The sequence below is a fragment of the Jaculus jaculus genome, chromosome 1 (assembly GCF_020740685.1).
Source record: "Jaculus jaculus isolate mJacJac1 chromosome 1, mJacJac1.mat.Y.cur, whole genome shotgun sequence".
In the NCBI taxonomy this organism is placed as follows: Eukaryota; Metazoa; Chordata; class Mammalia; order Rodentia; family Dipodidae; genus Jaculus; species Jaculus jaculus.
In genome coordinates this window covers 43,776,622-43,803,534 of record NC_059102.1, presented here as the reverse complement: position 1 = coordinate 43,803,534, position 26,913 = coordinate 43,776,622, and the positions used below count along the sequence as shown (strand labels likewise).

The window sequence follows — 26,913 nt, the reverse complement described above, 5'->3', positions numbered from 1 at the left end:
TAGCAACTGAGCCACATTCTCAACCCTGTTGTAATACATATTTAAAAATCATTTCAGGCAGGTATTCCAGACCCTCCAAATATGTCAGAAGAATTAATCCAGTTGAAAGCAAAAGAACGACACTTTTTAGAGCAATTGTTAGATGGGAAAAAGTTAGAAAATTATAAAATTCCAGTACCGATCAATGCAGAACTAAGAAAATACCAGCAGGTAAGTATCATACTTAACCTTATAAATATAGTCAATTTTTATTTAAATGTATGTTGAAGAGTTTTATTGGTTTAATATAAAATGTCTTGGGTTTAGTATTCCATACTGATTGAACTCTCTTTTGCTTATATAAAGATTTTGGGGGCTGGAGGGATGGTTTAACAGTTAAGGCACTTGCCTGCAAAGCCAAAGGACCCAGGTTCAATTCCCCAGGATCCATGTTAGCTAGATGCACGAGGGGTGCACGCGTCTGGAGTTCATTTGCTTTGGCTAGAGGCCCTAGTGCGCCCATTTTTTCTCTCTCTCCTTTCTGTCAAATAAATAAATAAATAATATTTTTTAAAATTTTGGGTCTGTGCAAATATGTTTCATAAGAAATTTATTTTTACAGTCTGATCACATTTATAATTTTCTTTTCACTCCCCAACTTTTAGGATGGTGTAAACTGGTTAGCATTTCTTAATAAGTATAAACTTCATGGAATTCTGTGTGATGACATGGGTTTAGGAAAAACTTTACAGTCCATCTGCATTCTAGCAGGAGATCATTGCCAGAGGTAATTTATAGCACTATTTCTAAATAAGGCCTCTAGATTGTGATGAGAACTGTAAGTGCCTACTTAATTTATTGTTTTTCTTTTGTAAAGGGCCCAGGAATATGCAAGATCAAAACTAGCCGAATGTATGCCACTTCCTTCCTTGGTTGTTTGTCCACCAACGCTAACAGGTCATTGGGTAGATGAAGTAGGTAAATTTTGCTCCAGAGAATATCTCAATCCCTTGCACTATACTGGACCTCCCACTGAAAGAATAAGGTAAGAGCTGTGTGACCAAAAAAAGGAAAAAAAAAAAAAAAAAAAAAAAAGGTTAGTGCTTTTTAAAATAGTTCTAGTATAAAATTCATTAAAAGTGGATTGTAGATAGCTCTTAGTTATAAGGTACAGAAATTAACTCCAAAAAGGCAAGTATACTTTAAGGAAGCACTTTAGCCATTCTGTCATCTGCTGTTCTTTCCTTTCTCCCTTCCTCCCTCCGTCCTTGTTTTTGAGGTAGGGTCTCGTTCTAGCCCAAGCAGACCTGGAATTCACTATGTAGTCTCAGGCTAGCCTCAAACTCACAGTGATCCTCCTGCCTCTGCATCCCAAGTGTTGGAATTAAAGGCATGCACCACTATGCCTGGCCCCATGTGGTGTACTTTTGATGTATTGCAGACGGAAAGCTATCAGAAATAATGTGCATTGTATATGTCTTTTAGAGGAGCCTATGACCATAGCACCTTTTTGCTGTTACAGTTCCATTTTCTACTCACTTCTAAGAGTTTCCCTCTAAGAGACTTTTGTTTGCCTTTGAGAGGCTTTTGTTTCATATGGTTGTTTTAGCTATACCACTGTTATGGCAACACTAGAGTTTATTGAAGTATCCTCTAGTTAGGTAGTACATCTCTTGTGTTCCTAATGATAAATTTAAGTTTGAGCAACAACTGGCTAGGCACCATTTTAAGCAGTTTTCTAGTCATGTAAAGTTGTGTTTTCTCACCTTTTAAGGTGTGCTGCTCTTCCAGTTTGGAGATGAGAATAAAGCATAGGGGTTAAATCCAAGATGACTTAGATTTTTCTGTTAACAGAGTCAACTCAAATGCTCGCATTCTTGAACAGTTACTATAGTGCTTTGTAGAACTCATCTATTTGTTTGCAAGTGTTAGGAATTCAACTCAGTAGCATAAGCAAACAAGAAATATCACTGATTACAATTTCCTGAACATAATTTGTTACAATGATTTTTCTTTTACTTCAGTCTACATTTAGTGGAAAAAATTATTATGAGCATCTCTGGGCCCACATTTTCCTAACTTGACTATAATAGTAAAACTTTTCATCTCATCAGAAATATATTCATATTAGACATGGGTGACTGACCTTGTTTGAATAATGTCCCCACACCAGCCTGTACATCGTGAAATAGTTCAGCCTGATTCTAATGCTTCATGTCTTTGTGGATTATGGGCACATGTGCTTGACAACCAACCACCCCTGTAGCCCGAGTGGTAAAGGATTAGTACCCCAAGGGAAGAGATACTTGAACATAAAATTTAGATACCGCATTTTTAGTAGGGGGCTCATCTCTTTTTGTGCTCGAACAAAGCAAGATAGCAGGGTTACATCATAAGGACTGTGGTATTTTAGGTAGCATCCTAATGTGCCCAGAGTAAGCTGAAGGCCTGTGGCAGATTGAACCACCTTGTATTATAAAAGCTGGAGTTTCACATTAAAATTGTATTTTTTAAAATTGTATTTAAAAGTATATAATCCCTTTTTCCTAATTTTTTTAAAGGTTACAGCATCAAGTAAAAAGACATAATTTGATAGTGGCTTCATATGATGTTGTAAGGAATGACATAGATTTTTTTAGGTAAGAATTAAAATATTTTTTACAAAAATTAATTATTGGTAGAAAGGAAACCAATGAGAGAGGGACAAGACCAGGGTAAGAGGTGATGAATATGAGCAAAATTCTGTGTGAAAGTGTTATAACAAACCCATTTTGTACAGTGAATATGTGCTAATTGAAATTAAAAACCAAACATTCAAAAATTTTTAAAAAAAAGAACTGGGAGACACGTGTTACAGTTGGGTTTGCATTGCTGGTAGAAATCACCCAACCAAGAGCAGCTTGTGGGAAAAAGAGGTTTATTTTGGCTTACAGGCTGGAGGGGAAGCTCCACAATGGCAGGGGGAAACAGTGGCATGAGCAGAGGGTAGACATCACCCCCTGGCCAACATAAGGTAGACAATAGCAACAGGAGAGTGTGTCAAACACTGCCATGGGGAAACTGGCTATAACACTCATAAGCCTGCCCCCAACAATACACTCCCTCCAGGAAGCGTTAAGCTTAATGGGGCACACCTGAATCAAACCAACACAACACGTAAAGCCAGATGCGTAAGGTGGCACATGTACCTGGAGTTTATTTGCAGTGGCTAGAGGCCCTGGCATGCCAATTCTGTGCCTATCTCCACCTCTTTGAAATAAATAAATAAAATATTTAAAAAAAGAGAAAAGAAAAAACTGGGAGAAAGCACAAAAGGAATTTTCAGAATGCTAGACATACTGCTTCATGCACTGGATTGTGTATACTTGTACATATGTATACTTTATAAAATTTGTGGATCTGTTTACTTAAGGATTATTTGTAGAATTTTCTATATATACTTTAAACTTTCATGAAGTGTTTACAACAAAAAAAGAAAAATTTAGTGTCAAACTGGAAGACACTTAACTTTCTTATTTCTAGCAGTCTTCAAATGGTGTCTGACATGTGTAAAAAGATGATAAATTTTTCTTTTCATTCTCCTGTTAGAAATATTAAATTTAACTACTGCATTCTTGATGAAGGCCATGTCATAAAAAATGGAAAAACAAAATTATCAAAGGCAGTAAAACAACTGACTGCTAATTACAGGATTATCCTTTCTGGAACACCAATCCAGGTAATTATTTACTGTTCTACTTAAAAACAACAGCAGATTTACCAGGTGAAGTGTTTTGTAGTAAATAGGGTTTACTTTATAAAGATGATTGAAAGAAAAAGACATAATACTTTTCCAGTAATTGTGTTAAGTATGAAATGGTTCTTATGATATGAAGCAGTATGCAAGAAGCCAGATTCTCCTCCATACTGGCCACTCCACTGAGGTAGCATCAAACTACAATATGAATTGTCATTGGAAGGCAACTAGAACCAGCTGTGTTTGGTGGCTCCTACCTTTAATCCCAGATGTGAGTTGAACTACATCTCCTCCCAGTGGAAGAAGACTAGAGAATTTCTCTTTAAAAAGATAAATGGTATTTTCTCTAAGGATAATTGCCTGAATTACCTGAAATTACCTGAAAGAGACTATCCCATAAAAAAGAATGCACGATAATTTCTTATCTAGTTCATCATAATGAGCTTGTCATTAATGTTACATTTTTTAAGTGTAAGGAAACAATCTCAGCACAAAATATAATTGGTGTTTCTTTTTTATATTCAGAACAATGTTTTGGAGTTATGGTCTTTATTTGATTTTCTCATGCCTGGATTTTTGGGTACTGAACGCCAGTTTGCTGCTCGATATGGGAAACCTATATTAGCAAGTAGGGATGCTCGAAGCTCCAGCCGAGAACAAGAAGCAGGTACAACATACAGTTATGATTCCCATGTTTAGTGAGTATATAATTTATCCCAAACTTTTAAAAGCTATTTTCTTATTAATAGGTGTTCTTGCAATGGATGCTCTGCACCGCCAAGTCCTGCCGTTTCTTTTGCGAAGAATGAAAGAAGATGTTTTACAGGATCTTCCTCCTAAAATTATTCAAGACTATTATTGTACTCTTAGTCCCCTCCAGGTTAGGAATGTTGTAATTGTGGTAGTTGGTGGAATTTTATTAACAGCATGCATTACATAAGTTACAAAAGTATTGGGTACCCCCCCAAAAAAAACTTTTGAAAAGAGCTGGACGTGGTTGCGCACGCCTTTAAACCCAGCACTCGGGAGGCAGAGGTAGGAGGATCGCCGTGAGTTTGAGGCCACCCTGAGACTACACAGTGAAATCCAGGACAGCCTGGGCTAGAGTGAGACCCTACCTGGAACCCTTCCCTCTAAAAAAGTATTGGGTAAAAGAGCATAGCCTTTGGCTTTATGACATACATTTAGATAAAACTAGATGAACCTGTTTGGATGTGTGCATTAAAATACAAGACAGTATCAACAGTTATATTCTTTTTCTTTAAGGTTTAGAGAGACTTTATTATTATTATTATTATTATTATTATCATTATTATTATAGTTATTATTTATATACACTGACAATTTTATTTCTAGTTGGTAAAAAAGATTTTTTTAAATTTTTATTAGCAATTTCCATGATTATAAAAAAATATCCCATGTTAATTCCTTCCCCTTTGAAATTCCATTCTCCATCATATTACCTCTCCATCCAGTTACATTCTTATATGTCTAGTTAGCAAGGTTAAATTCTTCAGGTAACACAGTAGTCACCCACCCCTCTTCTCCCTCCCTTATGGAGGTTATATCCTCCTACTCTATGCCTGTAGCCACTGATAACATTGAGTCCTATCTGTACCGATGGTCTCTTATCATGAATCTTTGCAACCTCAGCATTATTTTTTTTCTTAAATTTTTTCATAATTTTTTCTTTCCCCGTTAAGATTATTGTTTTTTCCAATGAAAACATTTTATGGCTTTTCTTTGACATTTCTAAACTTGTAGCACCACTGCTCTTGCACTCTAGGGCCATTATTGAGTAGAATGAGGATTACTTGGACACACGTAAAAGGGGCAATTAATCTGATGGTGGAGTTTGAGCTAAGTGACTAATAAAGAAAGCAAAGTTCAGAAAAAGTAATATGTCTAAGGTCATAGAGCTACAATATACTAGTAGGGTTACACTGAAACCTTGGTCATTGGGACCTTATTACCTGTAAAGTATTAGTCATTTACTTTAATTTTAATTGGTCCAAGTAAATTTTGCCTTCTATACAATCTGACTTTATAGACAGACTATAACTAGATAATTTATTATGAGCTTTTTCTTGTCCTTTCCTACAGATATTATAATTGGAGACTATTCTATGTCTTAGTAAGACATAGCCTCTAAAAATTTTCTGTTTGAATGTTTGTTTTATGCTATACTTCTGCTTCATTGTTTTAGTGTAATTAAAAGAATAAAAGGCACCAGAGACATCCAAAATCTGGCTTGTTAGCCAGTATTACCTATTCAACATGGATTTAGTAGGCTCAGTACTGGTTTGTTGGCTCAGATTCTTCTATACCTCATTTCTTTGGTATCCCATTTCTTCGTTGGGATTAATCTAAAAGTTAGATTAATATTTCTTGAAAAGAATATGTTAAGGATAGTGGGATTTTTTTTTGGCCTTTGAAATCTTGTAGTATACTGGTGGTAGTACTATAATACATTTAAATATAAATGTAAATATAAATATTTAAATAATCTGGAGAATGGGAACTCCATAGGGAAATGACATTTTGATTTGTTTAGCAATCACAGATTTTTATTCACTGATTTTTTTTTTCTTTAGCATTCTAGATTGTTATTTTTTTATTTTTATTTTTATTTTGGTTTTTCAAGGTAGGGTCTCACTCTAGTCCAGGCCGACTTGAAACTGACTATGTAGTCTCAGGGTGGCCTCGGACTCATGGCAATCTACCTCCCAAGTGCTGGGATTAAAGGCGTGCGCCACCACATCTGGCTATATTATATCTTTTTATAATGTGTTAGTATGTGCAGTGAGGATCCCAGAGCTCAAGGAAATGCTTTAAAGGTGATAATGAGTTTCCTTTTTATTTGCACATACGTGTTTCAGAGTCTTGCTGCTGCAAACTCAGATGCATGTGCCACTTTTGGATAGCTTACATGGGCACTGGGGAATTGAACTCAGTTCAACAGGCTTTTCAAGCAAGCACCTTTAACCAGTGAGCTATCTCCCAGACCCTATGACTTCATGTTAAATAAGATTTTTTTATTTACTTATAAAAGATCAGATTCTTTTATTGGTAATACATTTTCCTAAAAATTGGGGAAATTGAATCATTCATATATATGTATATGTAATATTTATTTGAAAGCAGTGCATATGCATACCAAGGCCTCTTACCACCTCAAATGAACTCCACTTTGTGTGTCTGACTTGTTTTTGTGGGTACTGGAACATAGAATCCTGGTAGTCAGACTTTGCAAGCAGGTACCTTTTAAAAAAAATTTTTTTTGTTCTTATTTATTTTTGGTTTTTCAAGGTAGGGTCTCACTCTAGCTCAGGCTGACCTGGAATTCACTATAGAGTCTCAGGGTGGCCTTGAACTCGCAGCAATCCTCCTACCTCTCCCTCCCCAGTAATGGGATTAAAGTCGTGTGCCACCACGCCCGGTTTCCATTTTTATTTATTTATTTGAGAGTAAGAGAAAGAGAAGAGAGAGAGAGAGAGAGAGAGAGAGAGAGAGAGAGAGAGAGAGAGAGAGAATGGGCACACCAGGGCTTCCAGCAACTGCAAACAAACTCCAGAAGTGTGCGCACCCTTGTGCATCTGGCTAATATGGGTCCTGGGGGAAAAAAGCCTTGAACTGGTGTCCTTAGGCTTACACAGGCAAGCGCTTAACAGCTAAGCTATCTCTCCAGCCTGCAAGCAGGTACCTTTAATCATTGATCCATTTCTCCATCCCCAGCTTGTTTGATTTTGTTTTTCAAGGTAGGGTTGTGCTGTAGCCCAGGCTGACCTGGAATTCACTCTGTAGTCTCAGAGTGGCCTTGAACTCATGGCAGTCTTTGCCTCACCAGTGTTGGGATTAAAGGCATGTGCCTAGCTCCAGCATATATATTTTTAATACTTTTCAGCCAATGTTAATGTGTTATTTTTCTTTTTTTAATTTTAACTATTTGTATTTTTTTATTGACAACTTCCATAATTGCAAACAATATCCCATGGTAATTCCTTCTCCCACTTTCCCCTTTGAAACTCCGCTCTACATCATATCCCCTTCCCCCTCTCAATCAGTCTCTCTTTTATTTTGATGTGTTATTTCTCTCTCTGTCTCAAATCACTTGAAAGAAATTTACAAGATAGAGTGAATAATCTACCATATTAGTAATGAATTATTGACACCAGAATTTGTTCTCTTTCATGAGGGCTAATTTCATTTACTTCTCTTTGTCTCTACTAGCTATATGACTGATCAGCTTTTAAAAATACACACTTAGGGGCTGGAGAGATGGCTTGGTGGTTAAGCACTTGCCTGTGAAGCCTAAGGACCCCGGTTCGAGGCTCGATTCTCCAGGACCCACGTTAGCCAGATGCCCAAGGGGCGCACTCGTCTGGAGTTCGTTTGCAGTGGCTAGAAGCCCTGGCGTGCCCATTCTTTCTCTCTCTCTCTCTCTCTCTCTCTGCCTCTTTCTCTGTCACTCTCAAATAAATAAATAAAACTGAAAAAAAAAATTAAAAAAAAATACACACTTAGCTGTTTTCATGGGGCATTTTACAGGTTCAGCTTTATGAAGATTTTGCTAAGTCTCGTGCCAAGTGTGATGTTGATGAAACAGTTTCTTCAGCTGCGCTTTCTGAAGAAAATGAAAAACCAAAGCTTAAGGCTACAGGTCATGTATTCCAGGTAAAAATCATAGGCTACTTTAAAATTAAAGAATGTTCTTTAATGGGGCGTGTTTTATGTGGAATACTATAATAAGGATTAATTTCCATTATTTGCAGTATTGCATATATATATAAAAACAGATCAGAGGACCTATTTAATATTAACCTTTGGGTATCTATTTATTTATTTAGTCAGTCAGTTATTTTTTGTTTGTTTGTTTGTTTGTGTTTTTTTGTTTTGTTTTGTTTTTTTCAAGGTAGGGTCTCACTCTGGTCCAGGCTGACCTGGAAGTAACTCTGTCATCTCAGGGTGGCCTTGAACTCATGGCAATCCTCCTACCTCTGCCTCCCGAGTGCTGGGATTATAGGCAGTTCTAAGTCAACCTGGGCTACAGTAAAGAATAAAAGGATTTGAAAATTAAATATGCCTGCATATTACATGAAAAAACATTTTAGTAGTGAATGCTTTACTACATAGAGAAAAATTTTTAAGCTCAGTAGGAAGTGGGCTAGGGGTTGGTTCAGATAGAGCATTACAAGCATGCACTGGACTCAATCTCCAGCATGTTCAAAAGAAAAGTAGTGGAAAACAAAATATATATAAGAGAAAATAAATGAGAAAATAGAGATACATAGTATAGGAAGTGTATGGGTGAGACACAGGTCATTAGCTAATTAAGACTCAGAACAGAAAGGTTATGGTTGAGATAGAGAAGAGACCCTGTAGTGTTGTGTTTCTCAAACAAGCCATTGCAAACATGACTTAGCTTTTTTACTACCCCCAGACCTGAATTAGAATACCATTTAGTGAACTGAATTAGAATACCTTTTAATGAAACTGGTCATACCTGCCTGTAATCCTAGTACTTGGAAGGTAGAGGCAGGAAGATCAGTAGTTTGAAGCCAGCTTTAGCTACATATCTAGTTTAAGGCCATCCTGGACTACGTGAGACCCTTTCTCAAAACGTGTATTGCATAGACTAGGGAGATATTTGCAAGCTGTCTCCAAGAAATACATGTAAACTGCCCAAGACTCATAGATGAGACATTTTAATTAATTACCTACCTCATACTAGAGATTAAACCCAGAGCTTTGGGCATATTAAGGCAAGTGTTCATCTACTCAGCTCCACCCCCAGACCTTTGTATTTTATTTTGTTATAGTCTTGCTTTGTTGCCTGTGCTGGCATCCAGTCCCTGTCTCCCCCCACCCCCCTCCGCAGGGTCTCACTCTAGCCCAGGTTGACCTGGAATTCACTATGTGGCCTCAAGGTGGCATTGAACACTTAGCAATCCTCATACCTCTGCCTCCCAAGTGCTGGGATTAAAGGTGTGCACCACCGGGCCTGGTTTGTCCAGCTCTTTAATTCTTCTACTACAACCTCCTAGGGAGCTTGGATTGCAAGCATGCATCATTATGCTTGGCTGAACCTGTTCTTAAGAGAAAAAAGGCATTCTAGACAAATGGACTAGTTATAAAAATATAGAAATAGAGTATGTAAAATTGACTTTCATTCATATATATATTTCCCCCCTTCAAAGGCATTGCAATATTTACGTAAATTGTGCAACCATCCGGCATTAGTCTTAACACCTCAGCATCCAGAGTTCAAGAGTACTACTGAAAAATTAGCAGCTCAGAATTCTTCACTTCATGATATTCAGCATGCCCCCAAGCTCTCAGCTTTGAAACAAGTATGTATGGCTTTTAAGGGTAAAATAATGTGCTTGTATAGAACATCAGATACATTTTGCTTTTCTCAAAGATAGATGTATCACTTTTTATTTGGCTTGCTAAATGTTGTGATTGAGCTTTTTTAAAAAAAAATCATATGCCATTTTAATGTTTTTTTCCCCCCCCTTGGGTTTTTTTTTTTTGGCTGTTGTTTGTTGGTGTGTTTTTGTTTTTCGGGGTATGGTTTCGCTCTAGCTCAGGCTGACCTGGAATTCACTATGTAATCTCAGGTTGAACTCATGGTGATCCTCCTGCCTCTGCCTCCCAAGTGCTGGGATTAAAGGTGTGGTGTACATTTAAGTTTTTTTTTTTCTTCCAAATTTTTATTAACAACTTCTATGATTATATAAAATACCCCATGGTAATTCCCTCCCTCCTCCCCCCCACTTTCCCCTTTGAAATTCCATTCTCCATCATAGTCTGTAACATTACGTTCACAATGTTGTCTAGCCATCACCTTCATCTATTTTCAAAATATCTTATCACCCAGTGTGGTAGTTTGATTCAAGTGTCCACCCCATAAACTTTGTTGTTGTGAATGCTAGGTTCCCGGCTGATAGATATTTGGGAATTAGTGCCTTCTGAAGGCAGTATATTATTGGGGGTGGGCTTATTGGTGTTAACCAGGGTCCCCATGCAAGTGTTTGGCACACCCTCCTGTTGCTATGGGCCAGCTTATGTTGGCCAGGGGGTGATGTCCACCCTCTGCTCATGCCATCATTTTCCCCTGCCATCATGGAGCTTCCCCTTCAGCCTGTAAGCCAAAATAAACCTCTTTTCCCCCCCACAAGCTGCTCTTTGGTGGGTGATTTCTACCAGCAATGCGAACCTGACTGCAGCACCCAGAAACACTGACCCTATCAAGCAATTTCTTGTCATTATTCTCCTTGCAATCTTTAACATGTTTGTAAATTTACCTGTTTCAAATATTCTGTGAGGACTGGGGAGACAGCTTAGTGGTTAAGCACTTGCCTGTGAAGCCTAAGGACCCTGGTTTGAGGGTCCATTCCCCAGGACCCACGTTAGCCAGATGCACAAGGGGGCGCATGCGTCTGGAGTTCGTTAGCAGTGGCTGGAAGCCCTGTCGTGCCCATTCTCTCTCTCTCCCTCTCTCTCCCCCTCCCCCTCTTTCTCTCTGTCTGTCACTCTCAAATAAATAAATAAATAAAAATATTTTGTGAATTTTATGTACTAGTTCTCCTTTTTGGAGATGGGGTTTTTGAGGTAAGGTTTCACTCTAGCTCAGGCTGAGCTGGGATTCACTATGTAGTCTCAGGGCAGTTTCATACTCATGGTGATCCTCCTACCTCTGCCTCCCGAGTGCTGGGATTGAAGGTATATACCACTAGGCCCTCCCGTTATTTCTCCTTTGTTGACTTTTTTTTTTTTTTTTAATAACTAGCCTCACTTTTTCATTTAAAGAAAGTATTTTATGGCTAGTCTTTGGATGCCTTATTGTTCAACAGTGAATTTCAGGACACTAAGGTAAAGTAAGAAAAGCCTGTGAGATGGCCTCCTGAAGAGAGGTTACTATGCAGCTCTAGGTCTGAAACCACAAAAACTGCTTCCAGATGCTGCAGGGTGCTAGATTGTAGCCCAGAGTGCTAGTCTGTTTTGCAGGTTTCACATAAACCTAACTTTTTCTTGCCATAGAAATACTTGTCATAATGGATTGTCTACTTTTATTAAATACACATTGTAATTGTTCTTCTCCCCTCAAGTTGCTGTTAGACTGCGGCTTAGGAAATGGCAGCACTTCAGAGGGTGGAACAGAGTCTGTTGTGGCACAGCACAGAATACTGATCTTCTGTCAGCTTAAAAGCATGCTTGATATTGTAGAGCATGATCTACTCAAGCCGCACCTGCCCTCTGTCACTTATTTGAGGTTGGATGGCAGCATACCTCCTGGTCAGAGGCATTCCATTGTTTCCCGGTAAGTGGCTTCCAAAACTGTTACTATAAATCAAGTTATAGCACACTTATTATTGTTATGTATGTTTGCCCTGTGATGTATTTTTATTAACTGAAGTCTGCAAGTGTATTTTCTTATTAAATAATATAACCCAAATAAATCTTTTAAATATTTTATATTTCTTTATTTGAGAGGGAGAGAGAGAGAATAGGCATGTCCGGGTCTACAGCCACTACAAATGAACTCCAGATGTTTGTCCCTCCTTATACATCTGGCTTATGTAGGTCCTGGAGAAATGAACCTGTGTCCTTTGGCTTTGCAGGCAAGCACTTAACCACTAAGCCATTTCTCCAGCCCAAATCCCATTTTAATGTAGAATTATAGTAATAGGATTGGATTGTTTGTTTAAGTGCAAAGATGATTATAATAGGAAAAACATGCCAGAAATTTAAGATAACTACCTCCTTTTTTTTTTCTTTTTTTTTTTTTAGGTAGGGTCCCACTCTAGATCAGGGTGATCTAGAATTCACTACATAGTCTCAGGGTGGCCTCGAACTCTCGGCAATCAGCCTACCTTTACCTCCCAAGTGCTGCAATTAAAGGTGTGCACCACCACACCTGGTTCTCTTCTTTTTTTAAGGACTTAGGGTGGGAAGAAGTGAATAGGTAGTGTCATCCATATCACTGTTTCTCTACTAAAAACAAGTTGGAAAGCTCCTTGTAGGAAGTAGAGTTGGTGTGGTGTGTAAATTCTACTTTATAAAAATTACAGGAGTTGCTATTCTAAGAATGCAGATTCCTACGTTCAGTCCCAAGCCTGGGGTGGACATTTTAAACATTATTAAGAAAGTGTTAGTTTCAATACTTTTGGAAACCTGTAGAGAGGCTTTGGAGACACACAGACCCAGGTTTAACTTCTGATTCTGCTATTTAAGTAGTGTTCCCAGTCTCTCTAAAATAGGAATAATGGAGCTCTTGTAATAAATAACAATGCGTATGAAGTACAGGGGCCATTGCTTGACTCATAGTAAGATTTATAAATGGGGCTGGGGAAACATCTCAGTGAGTAAAGTGCTTATCACCCAAGTGTGGGTACCAGATCGTGGATCCTCAGTGCACACATTAAAGATAGTGGGCATAGTAGCCCACATACAATTGCAGTCCTCATAGTACAAAGACTAGGGATCCTCAGAAATACCTGGCTAACTATGCTAGCTAAATCAGGAGTCTCCATGCTCAGGAAGATACCCTGCTTCAGTAAATAAAGTGCAGAGCTAGTAAGGAAGATACACAGCATCAATCCTGTTGGCCTCCACACAAATGTGTACACATGTATATGCACACCCACACAGACCTGCATGCAAACACACAAAGAATGTGATGTTTGTAGCCTGGTGGCTATTCATTGTACATAGTATTAGATTTCATAAGAAAGAGTTTATACAAATAGTAAACTTTGCTTATGTTTCCCTACCCCAAACATCCACCCATTCCTTTCCCTCCTCCTTCTGTTAGTCCTTTTCTTTTCTCAATCTTTATTAACGTTTTCCATGATTATAAAAAATATCTCATGGTAATACCCTCCCTGTTAGCCCTTTTCATTCTCTTGGCTTTGTTTCTACTTTCATGTCAATATACATGCATGACTTTTTGTATCTATATAAAATAATGATCCACATATGAGAGGAAATCTACAAATATTTTTCTTTCTGAGTCTGACTTAGTTTGCTTAATATGTTATTCTCCAGTTGCACTAAAAGTGACTTAACTGGGGCTGGAGAGATGGTTTAGCAGTTAAGGGACTTGCCTACACAGCCAAAGGATCCAGGTTTGATTTCCCAGGACCCACATAAGCCAGATGCACAAGGTGGTCCATATGTCTCGAGTTGGTGTGTAGTGGTTGAAGGTCCTGTTATACCATTCTTGCTCTCTGTATCTCTTTTTCTGTGTCTCTCTTTTCAAATTCATTCCTTATGGCCGATTAAAATTCTGTTATGCAAATATACCACATTCTTTATCCATTCATCTTTTGATAGGCACTTGGGTTGATATCCTAACTTAGCTGATGTGAATAATGCTGCAGTAAACATCTTTGTGATATTTTGGTTTAGAGTCCTTTAGTAAATACCCAGGAGTGTATGGTAGCTCTATTTTCAGTTATTCAAGGAAGTGCCATGATTATTTCCATATTGGCTGGACCACTTTACATTCACCAGCAGTGTATAAACGTTCCCTTTTGGCCACATCCTTGCTTGCATTTTTGTTTTGTTTTGTTTTCTCGATTTTTTGAGGTAGGGCCTTGCTCTAGCCCAGGTTGACCTGGAATTAACTATGTAGTCTTAGGCTGGCCTCACTCCCAGTAGTCCTCCTGCCTCTGCCTCCTGAATGCTGGGATTAAAAGCATATGCCACCATGTCTAGCCACTTTCTTTTTCTTTTTTTCTTCTTTATTTATTTATTTGAGAGCAACGGGGGGGGGGGGAGGGAGAGAGAGAGGGGGAGAATATGAATGGGCACGCCAGGGCCCCCAGCCACTGCAAACGAATTCCACATGCATGTGCCCCCTTGTGCATCTGGCTAACGTGGGTCCTGGGGAATTGAGCCTTGAACCTGGGTCCTTAGGCTTCACAGGCAAGCACTTAACCACTAAGCCATCTCTCCAGCCCATGTCTAGCCACTTTTGATTTTTAAGTAACTGTCATTCTGACTGAAACTTATTCCTCAATGTAATTTTTAAAATTTTTATTTATTTGCTTATTTGAGGGAGAGAGAATGGGCATGCTAGAGCCTCCAGCTCCCACAAACGAATTCTACACATGTGTCACCTTGTGCATTTGGCCTATGGGATCCTGGGGAATCAAATCTGGGTCCTTTGCCTTAGTAGGAAAGCACCTTAACTGCTGAGCCACCACTTCAGCCCATTAATGTCATTTTAATTTGCATTTTCGTGATAGCTAGTGATTTTGAACAGCTTTTCATGCTTTGGGCCAATTTTTACTTATCTATTATTTTTTTACTTAACCTTTTGAGAAGTGTGTTCATATCTTTATCCCATTCATTGTGTCATTTGATTTCTCTATTATTATCTATTTATTTATAAGCAGAGAGGGAGATAAAGAGGGAGATAGAGGTGAGAGAGACAGACAGAGGATGGACACGCCAGGGCCTCCAACTGTTGCACACAAACTCCAGATGCATGTACCACTTTGTGCATCTGGTTTTATGTGGGTACTGCGGAATCAAACCTGGGTTATTAGGCTTTGTATGCAAGCACCTGAACCTCTGAGCCATTTCTCCAGCCCTATTTAATAGTTTTTGTTTTTAAATTATTTATTTATTTGGTTTTTCAAGGTAGGGTTTGGCTCTGGCTCAGGCTGACCTGGAATTAACTATGTAGTTTCAGGGTAGCTTTGAACTCATGGCAGTCCTCTGCCTCCCAATAATAATAATAATTATTATTATTTTTTTTTTTTTTCTTTTCCAAGGTAGGGTCTTATTCTAGCCCAGGCTGACCTGGAATTCACTATGAAGTCTCAGGATGGCCTTGAACTCATGGCGATTCTCCTACCTCTGCCTCCACACCCGGCTTTAATTATTATTTTTTTAAGGAACTTTGAGAGAGACAACCCACAATATTTAGTTTTTTAAGTATTTTATATGTTCTAGATATTACATCTCTATCAGATGCATAATAAGCAGTGATTTTCTCCTTTAGGCTGTAGCTTCGTTTGATTGTTTCCTTTGGAATTGTGCAGAAGTTTTTATTTTTATTTTTCGAGGTAGTGTCTCACTCTATCACTCTAATCCAGGGTGACCTGGAATTCACTATGTAGTCTCAACGTGGCCTCAGACTCACAGCCATCCTCCTACCTCTGCCTCCCGGATTAAATCCTAGGATTAAAGGTGTGCGCCACCATGCCCAGCTGTGCAGAAGATTTTTAATTTCAAGCAATCACATTTGTCAGTTCTTCACACTATTTTCTAATCGGATTTCTTTTTAGAAATCTTTGTCTATGCCTGTATCTTGAAATGTTCCCTCCGTTTTCCCTTTAACACTTTCAGGGTTTCAGTGTACATCTTTGATGCATTTGGAATTGGTTTTCGTAGAAGGCGAGAGATAGGTATCTAGTTTCATTCTTGTACAAGTGGGTATCCAGTTTTCGCAGCAGCATTTGTTTTCCAGTGTATGTTTTTGGCATCTTTGTCAAAATTCAATTTGTTGTACCTTCATCTGTTCCATTGATTTGCTTGTATTTGTGTCAGTGCCATGTTGCTTTTGTTACTGTGGCTGTGTAGTAGAACTTGAAATCAGGTATCCCACATTATCTGATTTGCAATTGCTTTGACTATCCAGAGTCTTTTGTGTTCGTATGCATTTAAGGATTTCCTTTTGTATGTGAACAATACTGTTGGGAAATTTTATAGGGAGTACTTGGATCTGTAGATTGCTTTGGTATAGCCTTTTTCTTTTTGTTTTGGTTTTTTTGATGTAGGGTCTCTGGCTAGCCTAACTTTCAGCAGTCCTCCTACCTCTACTTCCTGAGTGCTGGGGTTAAAGGCATGCGCCACCATTCCTGGCTGGCATAGCCTTTAAAAAAAAACACAAAAAAAAACATTGTGTTTATTTATTTGAGAGGGAGAGAGAGAGAGAGAGAATGGGTGCGCCAGGGCCTCCAGCCACTGTAAACAAACTCCAGATGCATGCGCCCTTGTGCATCTGGCTAACGTGGGTCTTGGGGAATTGAGCCTCGAACCAGGGTCCTTAGGCTTCACAGGCAAGCATTTACCTGCTAAGGCATAGCCCCCCCCCTTTTTTTTGAGGTAGGGTCTCGCTCTAGCTCAGGCTGACCTGGAATTCACTATGTAGTCTCAGGGTGAGGCATAGCCTTTTTTATAGTATTAATTCTTCATATCCATGAACAGAGGAAGTCTTTCACCTTCTAGTTTTCAGCGTTTATTTTCCATTCTTTAAAAATTTTAATGGTAGAGTTTCATTTTCTTGGTAAGGTTTGTTTGTTTAGTTATTAGTTATTTATTTGTTTATTTGCTAGGAGGTAGAGGCAGAGTGGGGCACCAGGGCCTTCATTTGTTGCAAATGAACTCCAGATGCATGTGCCACTGTGCATCTGTCTTTGCGTGGGTACTGGGTATTGATCCCAGGTCATTAGGCTTTGGAGGCAAGCACCTTAACTACTAAGCCATCTCTCCAGCCCTATTACAAAGCTTTCTTGTTTTTGAGGTTGTAAATGAAATGGTTCCCTAATTTTTTTCAGCATGTTTGTTATTATGTAGGCATACTGCTACTTGGCTAAAAGTATCAGATTTAAGAGATTTCTGATGGAATCCTTTGAAGAATCATAACGTTATGAACAAAGTTGATTTCTTCCTTTCCTACTTGTTTCCCTTTCATATATTTTTGTTTTTATTTATTTATTTTGGTTTTTCAAGGTAGGGTCTCACTCTAGTTCAGGCTGACCTGGAATTCACAATGTAGTCTCAGGGTAGCCTTGAACCTATAGTGATCCTCCTACCTCTGCCTTTCCAGTACTGGGATTAAAGGTGTGTGCCACCTTACCCAGCCTCTTTTTTTTGTTGTTGTTTTGTTTTGTTTAAATGTGAGAAAGGGGTAGGTGAGAGGGTTGTCACACCAGGGCCTCCAGTCACTGCAGTCAAGCCTCCAGACGCATGCATGTCTTTGTGCATGTGTCACAGTGTGCATTATCTATGTGATATTTTCTTGAATTTGGTTTCCAAACATTGAGAATAATTTTTGTATCTTAGGTTCGACAGGGAGATTGACCTGTAATTTTCTCTCTCCTTTTTTTTTCTTGTATTTTTATTCATCTTGGTATCAGGAAAATACTAGGTTCTTGGAAAGAAAATGTTAAAGATAAAATCGTGAAAAGAAAGTTGCTTGCTTGCTAGTTATGCTTTAATAGTCTGGTATAATTCAGTAACTCCATTTGGTCTGAACATTGTTTTTAGTTGGGAGATTTTTACTACTACAGTCTCATTGCTTGTTTATATATATCCTCATGGTTTAACCTTTGTAAGTCCTATGTGCCTAGACATCCATCCATTTCTTTCAGATTTTCCATCTTTCTGGAAGGTAGTTTTTTAAGATATGCCTTAATGATCTGATTTTTGTTGCTGGAATTTCCTTTATCAGCTCTTATTTTATTTATTGTATTTTTTAATATATATTTTTACACTTACAACAAACCATGGTATTTCAGCCCTCCCCCTGCCTTCCCTTTTATAACTCTGCTCTCCGTCATATCCCCTCCCTGTCTCCATTAGTTTCTCTTTTAATTGGATGTCATCTTTTTCTCCTATTAAGAGGGTCTTGTGTAGGTAATGCTAGGCACTGCGAGGTCTTGGATATTGAGGCCAATTTCTCTCGGGACAGTTGGATGTAAGGAGTGGTACCCTTCCTTTGGTTCTTACATTCTTTTTGCCACCTCTTCTGCAGTGGACCCAGAGCCTTGGAGGGTGTGAGATGTTTCAGTGCTGGACACTCCTCTGTCCCTTCTTCTCAGCACTGTGTTGCCTTTTGTGTCATCCCAGTGGTCACTGCCATCTGAAAAGAGAAGCTTCTTTAACCAGAAGTGAGATTAGCATTAATAGATGAATATGAACATTAAGTGTAGAGCTTTCAGGGCAATTTGGTGAGAGTAATATATGCATTTATCCAGACAAGAGCAGGCTTTATACTATTAAGGCTCATGACTTCCCTTCCATAGGCTTTTGAGTAGGTTTTCAGTACCAGCCATTTATTCCCTCCCATAGAGCAGAACTTCAGTCCAACAAGGGAGCAGTTGGTTTCCCCCAGAGCAGGCATGCCACTCTTGCACTCATTCAGTCATTTGGCTTGTCTGGTGAAACTTGAGGCTTCCAGTGTCCACAGTTTTCACTGCTGATGACTTCTGTCTCCCATAAGGCTGCATACAGTACAGCTTTTTCCAGGTTTCAGTTGACTGGGCTTTAGGGAAAAGGTTTTCTGCTCAGCACCAGCTTGATTTCTCAGTAACTTTGCCTCTCAGGCATATAAAGTCTTCAGCAATAGTGTCTTATCATCTCTTTCTCACAAGAAACCAAGGACCTTGGCAATAACCTATAGTGTATTGGAGGCAACAGGGACCTCCTTGACTAACAACTCACTGGAAAGTATCCCATCCCTGGTACTGAAAATTTTCTAGTAATAATCTATGGCTTCTGGATGTGCCATTATTCAAGAAATAGATTTTTGCCGGGCATGGCAGCACACGCCTTTAAATGCCAACACTCAGGAGGCAGAGGTAGGAGGATTGTCATGAGTTCAAGGCCACCCTGAGACTACATAGTGAGTTCCAGGACAGCCTGGGCTAGAGTGAGACCCTACCTTGAAAAACCAAAAAGAAGAAGAAGAAGAAAGTAGATTTTCATTTGTCTTATTCAGAATATCTTGAATTTTGATTGACCCTCCCTCCCACTCAGCTCTTATTTTTATTAATTTGGATCTTTCTTTTGATTAATTTGGCTTAGAGTCTTGCTCATATTTTTAAAGAACTTATTCTGCTTTATTTATTTTTATCCTGATCTTTATTATTTCTGCATTTTTGGTACTTGGTTTATTCTTGCTTTTCCAAAACCCTAAATTACATTTTTTGTTGGAGATTACTGACTTTTTTTAAGTTTAGAAAGTATTTAAGATAAAGAAAGAAGGCAAAGTTTCCATAAGACAGGAGGAGTCCTGAGCGAGTAATTCCTCTTTAAATTTTTTTTTTTTTTTGTGTGTGTGTGTGTGTGTGTGTGTGTGAGGTAGGGTCTTACTGTAGCCCAGGCTGACCTGAAATTCATTATGTAGTCTCAGGATGGCCTTGAACTCATGGTGGTCCTCCTACCTCTGTCTTCCAAGTGCTGGGATTAAAGTCATGCACCACCATGCCCAGCTTCCATTTTTTAATTTATTATTTGCAAGAGAAGGAGAGAATTGGTGAGCTAGGGCCTCAGCCCCTGCAATAAAATTCCAGATGCTTGCTTGTGCCACCTAGTGGACAGGTGTGGCCTTCCACTTGCCTTACCTTTGTATGCGTGGTTCACATAGGATCTAGAGAGTAGAACATTGGGCCTTAGGCTTCGGAGGCAAGTTCCTTAACTGTTAAGCCATCTTTTCAGCCCTAATTCCTCTAATTTTTTTTTAAAGCAGCCATTTATTTATTTTTAGAGAGAGAATTGCCATGCCAGGACCTTAGCCACTGTTATCAAACTCCAGATGCTACGCCACCTAGTGGGCATGTGCAGTCTTGCACTTGCCTTTACTTTGTGCATCTGGCTTACATGGGATCTGGAGGGTAAAACACGGATCCTCAGCTGTTAAGCCATTTCTCCAGTTCTCCTTTAATTTTTTTCTTTTTTACAAAATTTTTATTAGCATTTTTCACAATTATTAAAAAAAATACCATGGTAATTCCCCCCCCCAACTTTCCCCTTTGAAATTCCATTCTCCATCATATTACCTCCCCATCTCAACTTTAATTTTTTAAATAGAGACTATTTTAACTTCCCTCTTAGAAACATGTCCCATAGGTTTTATTGTGTTTTCATTTTCATTCAACTCCAGTGTTTTTAAATTTCTCTTCTGATTTTTTTTCTGAGTTTTTAATTATTTATTTGAGAGAGAGAGAAAGAGAGAATGAGGAAGACAGAAAGAATAGGTGCACCCGGGCCTTTAGCCACTGTAAACGAACTCCAGACACATTGCTACATTCTGCATCTGGCTTATGTGGGTCCCGGGGAATGGAACCTGGGTCCTTTGACTTCACAGGCAAATGCCTTAACCACTAAGCCATCTCTGCAGCCCTCTCCTGATATCTTTAATGACCCATTCACTATTTAATAATGTGTTGTTCAGTCTTGATGTATTTGTAAATTTTCTGTCCTTTCTCTTGCTCTTGATTTCTGGTTTTAATTCCAATTGTGATCACATAGAATACAAGAAATTATTAAGACTTGTTTGGCTGGCAATATCACTCAACAGGCAAAGTGCTTCTCATACCACTAAGCCATTCCTCCAGCCCCTTTTTAAAAAAATTTATTTATTTATTTGTGAGCAACAGAGAGGGAGGGAGGGGGGGGGGAGAGAGAGAGAGAATGGGCATACCAGGGCCTCCAGCCACTGCAAACAAACTCCAGGAGCATGTACCCCCTTGTGCATCTGGCTTACGTGGATCCTGGGGAATCAAACCGAGGTCCTTTGGCTTTGCAGGCAAACACCTTAACTGCTAAGCCATCTCTCTAGCCCAGTGTCTTCTTTTTAAAAATATTTATTGGAAAGAGAAAGAAAGAATGAGTGCACTAAAACCTCTTGCCACTGCAGATGAACTGCAGACATAGGCACCACTTTGTACAACTATGGTTTTTTTTTGTTTGTTTATTTGCTTTGTTTGGTTTTTCCAATTTAACTACTACAGAGAAAGAGGAAGAGAATGGGCATACCCAGGACCTCTAGCCACTGCAAACAAACTCCAGACCTCCTTTTGCATTCTCCACTTTGTGTACCTGGCTTTCATAGGTTCTGGGTAATTGAACCTGGGTCCTTAGGCTTTGCAGGCAAGCACCTTAGCCACTAAGCCATCTCTTCAGCCCCTATACATCTGTTTCTATGTGGATACTACACACTGAGTCATCTCTCTAGCCCCTGGTATCGTCTCAGACTAGTAAATAAAAGTAGCTATAAATATTCTTCTTGTACCTTCACTGATTGATGATACTTTTCCCACTGTCCATATTTTACAAGTTCATAATTGGGTTTTGTTTTACAGTGCTTACATATCGTTATTTTTAAAAACTTTTTTTTATTGATAATTACAGACAATAAATCATAATTTCCTCCCCTGTCCCACTTTCTCCTTTACAAATACACTCTCCATCGTATCTCCTCCCCCTCTCAATTAGTCTCTCTTTTATTTTGATGTCATCATCTTTTCCTCCTAGTATGAGGGTCTTGTATAGGTATTACCAGGCATTACAAGGTCATGGATATTTAGGCCATTTATTGTCTGGAAGAGTGCATTGTAAGCATTCCTACTCTTCCTTTGGCTCTTAAAATTTTCCCGCCACCTCTTCCACAGGGGACCCCAGGCCTTCGAAGGTGTGATAGAGATATTTCAGTGCTGAGCACTCCTCTGTCACTTCTTCTCAGCACCATGGTGCCTTTTGAGTCATCCCAGAGGTCACCACCATCTGAAAAGAGAAGCTTCTGTAACCAAAAGTGAGATTAACATTAATATATGAGTATGGACATAAAGAAGAGTGCTTACCGAGCATTTTGGTGGACATACTATATGCATTTAGCTAGACACCAGCAGGCATTATACCCCTAGGGCTTATACCTCCGCTGTCATAGGTTTTTTTGTTTTGTTTTGTTTTGTTTTTGAGGTAGAGTCTCACTGTAGCTCAGGCTGACCTGGAATTCACTATGTAGTCTCAGGGTGGCCTCGAACTCACGGTGATCCTCCTACCTCTGCTTCCCGAGAGCTGGGATTAAAGATGTGCGCCACCATGTCTGGCCTCTCATAGGCTTTTTTTTTTCCACTTGGTTTTCAGTACCAGGCATGTGTTCCCTCCCATGGAGCAGGTCTCCAGTCCAATTAGTGAGTCATTGGTTTCCCCCATAACAGACGTACATCCATTGGATCATTTGGCCTAGCTGACCAAACTTAAGGCTTGCAATGTCCACTGTTGTTTATCTCCACAGATGACTTTTCTTTCCCATAGGGCTGCATGCAATGTAGCTTTTTCCAGCTTTCTGTCAGATGGTCTATAGGGAGGAGGATTTCAGCTCAGGTCCTGCTTGATTTCTCATGGACCTTGCAGCCCAAACATGTGGAGTCTTTAGCAATATAATGCATATATTTTTGTGTCTCAGTTTATATCTGATATAAAATACAATCTATTTGGCCTTATTTCTATCCATATAATTTCTGACTGACTGTAGAAAGCTTTTTTTTTTTCCTACTAAAGATGTTAAGGGGTTTTTCAAGCAGTATTTTATTAGTTTCTGTTACAGGATCCTTAGAAATGCACTAATTCCATCTGTGTTTGTGTGTGTGTGTGTTTGGTTTTGATGGGGGGGGGGTAGAGTCTTACTCCATGCTGGCCTCAAATAACTCCCTTTTTTGATACCTAACTTTTAGATTTAACAATGATCCATCCATAGACGTTCTGTTACTTACAACTCATGTTGGTGGCTTGGGGCTTAACTTGACTGGCGCTGACACAGTGGTATTTGTGGAGCATGACTGGAATCCCATGCGAGATCTACAAGCCATGGACCGGGCCCATCGTATTGGGCAGGTGAGTCACCTAAGTGTATGCCGAGGAACCGTCTTCCCCAGAAAGATGGGAAAGCTTAGTATAACTTCTGTGTCTGTTACCAAGTGTCACAACCTTGGAAAAGTTGCTAGCTCTGTGTGGTGCTACTTTCTCATGTATTAAAAATGAGGTGCTTGGACTACAAATCTGGCTTATTGTCCATCCCTAATAGTCTATGGTTTCCACAAACAATTTTAAGCTAGTAGAACCAGACAAAAATCTAATCTTAAGGTAAAAGAAAGTTTTTAGTACAAAAGTACAGGTCATTGGTTTGGTGAACCTTAGAGCTTACACTTAGTGTCTCTTAACTGTTCTTCTCATTCAGAAACGAGTGGTTAATGTTTACCGGCTGATAACCAGAGGAACGCTGGAAGAGAAGATAATGGGTTTACAGAAATTCAAGATGAACATAGCAAATACTGTTATCAGCCAAGAGAATTCTAGTTTGCAGAGTATGGGAACTGATCAACTTCTTGATCTGTTTACTCTGGATAAGGTAAAGAACCTAACAGTTTATCATTAATGAGTTCACAGCCTTCCTGGGGCTAGTAAGTGAAGGTGTTAAAGAAAATAGTGTAGTGAAGGGCTTATCTCAATCCTTTGAAGTCTTGTTTTGTTGTTACTGTTGCCATTGTCTTGCTTCCAGGTTGCTTTCTTAGTTCTTTTCTGCTTATGGACATCTTATCACTGGAAACTGGAACCTGCCTTCTATCAACTAATGACAGACCAGTTATTCGGAGTATCAGTGCCTATTTTACTGCATGGTGTGTAGCCTGGCACTCATGGTGATCCTCCTGCCTTTGCCTCCCAAGTGCTGGGATTAAAGGCATGTGCCACTATGCCCGGCCATACACCCCCCCCCCCTTTTTATTGATAGCTTTCATACTTACAACCATAATTCCCTCCTCTCTTCCATTTTCCCCTTCACACATCCACTCTTCATCATATCCCCTCCCTCTCTTCATTAGTCTGTCTTTTATTTTGATGTCATCATCTTTTCCTCTTATTATGAGGGTCTTGTGAGGGTAGTATTAGGCACTGCAAGGTTTTAGACATTGAGGCCAGTTTCTGCTTGGACAGGTGCATTGTAAGGAGTCGTACCCTTCCTCTGGCTCTTACATTCTTTCTGCCACCTCTTCCGCAGTGGACCCTGAATCTCAGAGGGTATGATAGAGATATTTCAGTGCTGAACACTCCTACGTCAGTACTTCTCAGCACCCTGGTGCCTTTTGGCATACCCTCTTTTTTAAGACAGTCATAGCAATGCTTTGTAACCAAAGAAGACTTTGAACTTCCGTTTCTCCTATCTCCACCTTTAAAGTGTTGGGATTGGTGGCGTGCACTACCACACCTTTTTATGTAGTGCAGGGTATCAAATCCAGGCTTCCTGCATGCAAGACAAGCTCTCTACCAACTGAACTACTAGACCCTCTGTCTGCCTCTCTGTCTAGCTGTTTGAGACTGCTGGGTATTGCCAGGGCGTTGGCAAGCCTTCTACCACTAAGATGCATCCCTCCTTCATTTATTTATTTGTGTGTTTGTTTGTTTGTTTATTTTTGAGGAAGTCCTGGCTCTAGCCCAGGATGACCTGGAATTTACTATGCAGTCTCACACTGGCTTCCAACTCCTCCTCCCCAGTGCTGGAATTAAAAGCATGCACCACCACACCCAGCCACATCCCTCCTTTCAAGAGAAAACATTTAATTTGTCTGATTCATATATGCTTCCACACGTGCGTACACACACACACAAAGAAGACAGAACAATTGTAACAAAACCACCAATAAGTTCTTTGTAATACATTTCGAATTCTTTCATAATTTAGAAATTATTTCTAAAAAAACTATAAGTGATAAATGACTGTTGCAGTTGGCTATCAGAAATAATGGACAGCTCTGATTGTTAAAAGCACATACAATATTTTAAAGAAAAATACAGTTTCTGAAGTTAATAGCCTCTCATTTTGTCTTTTTAAGGATGGCAAAGCGGAAAAAGCTGACACCTCGACATCTGGCAAAGCAAGCATGAAATCAGTTCTTGAAAACCTGAGTGATCTTTGGGATCAAGAACAGTACGATTCAGAGTTCAACCTGGAAAGTTTCATGCATTCTCTCAAATAGCTATCAAATATTGTAAATGCAATTGCTGCTAGTTCAGTTACAATTCTGCTGATATTCAGCAAATTCCTAAGTTTATGGTGAACTTTTAACTGAATGTGTAAATAGATCTGAAGAATATTCAGCATAGTGCTGGCTCCTGTTTCACTGGGGGGAACAAGGTATTCTCATATATTTGCACTGTATTAAATTAAATGTTAATGTGAAATGGTTTAAATTTGACATGCTGAATAGCTGCAGAGCAGAAGAACCAACCAGGTTTACATGTGCTACCAGGAGACGTTCTACCTGGGAGTAAAAGCCTCCTCTCTACACAGTCACTTTGTACAGATGATACTCACGAGTACTTTGGTGTTCATGTATGTTTTCTTTAAAATAGTACTTGTTTTTATAATTGATTAAAATAGGGCTTCTTTTTATATAAAAGCCTTAATGAGCCATAATTTTAAGAATATTGACTATGATATTAGTCAGTCTTAGAACATGAAAATGTTTATCAATGAATTCAGACAGGCCCTTCGTGAAAACATTTATATATTTAATGCAGATACATAGTGTTTTTCAAATCTTTAACATCATTTTGTCAACTTTTAAAGTAAATAATTATTCTAAATACAGGTACTGGTATATTTAAGGCTATATACATCCTGTTAGAGGGTGTCTTTGGTGTTTTTTTTTTTTTATTTATCTAATGGCTAGGGTATAGCCAGATTCAAAGAACGTATGTACTCAATAGGTTTCAATCATATATAAATATATATATATAATATATTTTGTAACTATGAACATACAGTTTTCCAAACGTAGATTTTACACTGCTTAAAATTCTAAAACTTATGGTGAAAAGACTGTTTATTATAGTAATGCATGACTGAAGCGTAAGAGGGAGAAATAATTGCTTTTTATATACAAACATACAAGGATACACATATCTATATGCATAAATGTATCTATCCTGCAACCAAAAACTTGTCTGGTTTTGGCACTAAAATCATGTTATACCAGACAGCAATAAAAATTGGGCATGAAGTTGATTAACTCTTGTTATAAAAATGAGCTCAAAGGTGAGGGTGGATAGATGTATATAGATATGCCTGTATGTGTATGTATATAATTTTTTACATTTCCTACATAAACTGATACATGCCTGTGTACAAACACATGTATGGAACATATTTGTATATATGTGTACAGGTAATAAACTTCCCCAAGGTTTGTGTCTGGCCATACACTTTAACAACAGTTTAAGAACCATCAGACCTCAGCTGTACAATAACGAGTGTTTTGTTTATTGTTAAAAGTCATTAAAAGTGATACTGATCTGCAGCACTTACACATGGACATTGTCACATTTCAGTAGCCTCGACACCCATACTGTAACACCCTAGCATTCCATAAAGAATAAATACAAGATCAAAATTGTAA

General features: G+C 38.9%; 1 protein-coding gene across 2 annotated transcripts in view; it reads left to right on the top strand.

The window, feature by feature from the left end:
* The window catches only part of Btaf1 (B-TFIID TATA-box binding protein associated factor 1), a 130,051-nt gene extending 103,138 nt beyond the window's left edge, over window positions 1-26,913 (top strand). For both annotated transcript variants that reach the window (XM_045153974.1, XM_045153979.1), the window contains 13 exons: window positions 58-210; window positions 645-766; window positions 857-1,024; window positions 2,541-2,618; window positions 3,568-3,697; window positions 4,241-4,382; window positions 4,465-4,595; window positions 8,264-8,389; window positions 9,913-10,065; window positions 11,827-12,038; window positions 23,194-23,353; window positions 23,697-23,867; window positions 25,348-26,913. In XM_045153974.1, the coding sequence (XP_045009909.1) occupies window positions 58-210; window positions 645-766; window positions 857-1,024; window positions 2,541-2,618; window positions 3,568-3,697; window positions 4,241-4,382; window positions 4,465-4,595; window positions 8,264-8,389; window positions 9,913-10,065; window positions 11,827-12,038; window positions 23,194-23,353; window positions 23,697-23,867; window positions 25,348-25,491 (1,890 nt within the window). In that variant the 3' untranslated portion in view covers window positions 25,492-26,913. The remainder of the gene's footprint in view (window positions 1-57; window positions 211-644; window positions 767-856; window positions 1,025-2,540; window positions 2,619-3,567; window positions 3,698-4,240; window positions 4,383-4,464; window positions 4,596-8,263; window positions 8,390-9,912; window positions 10,066-11,826; window positions 12,039-23,193; window positions 23,354-23,696; window positions 23,868-25,347) is intronic.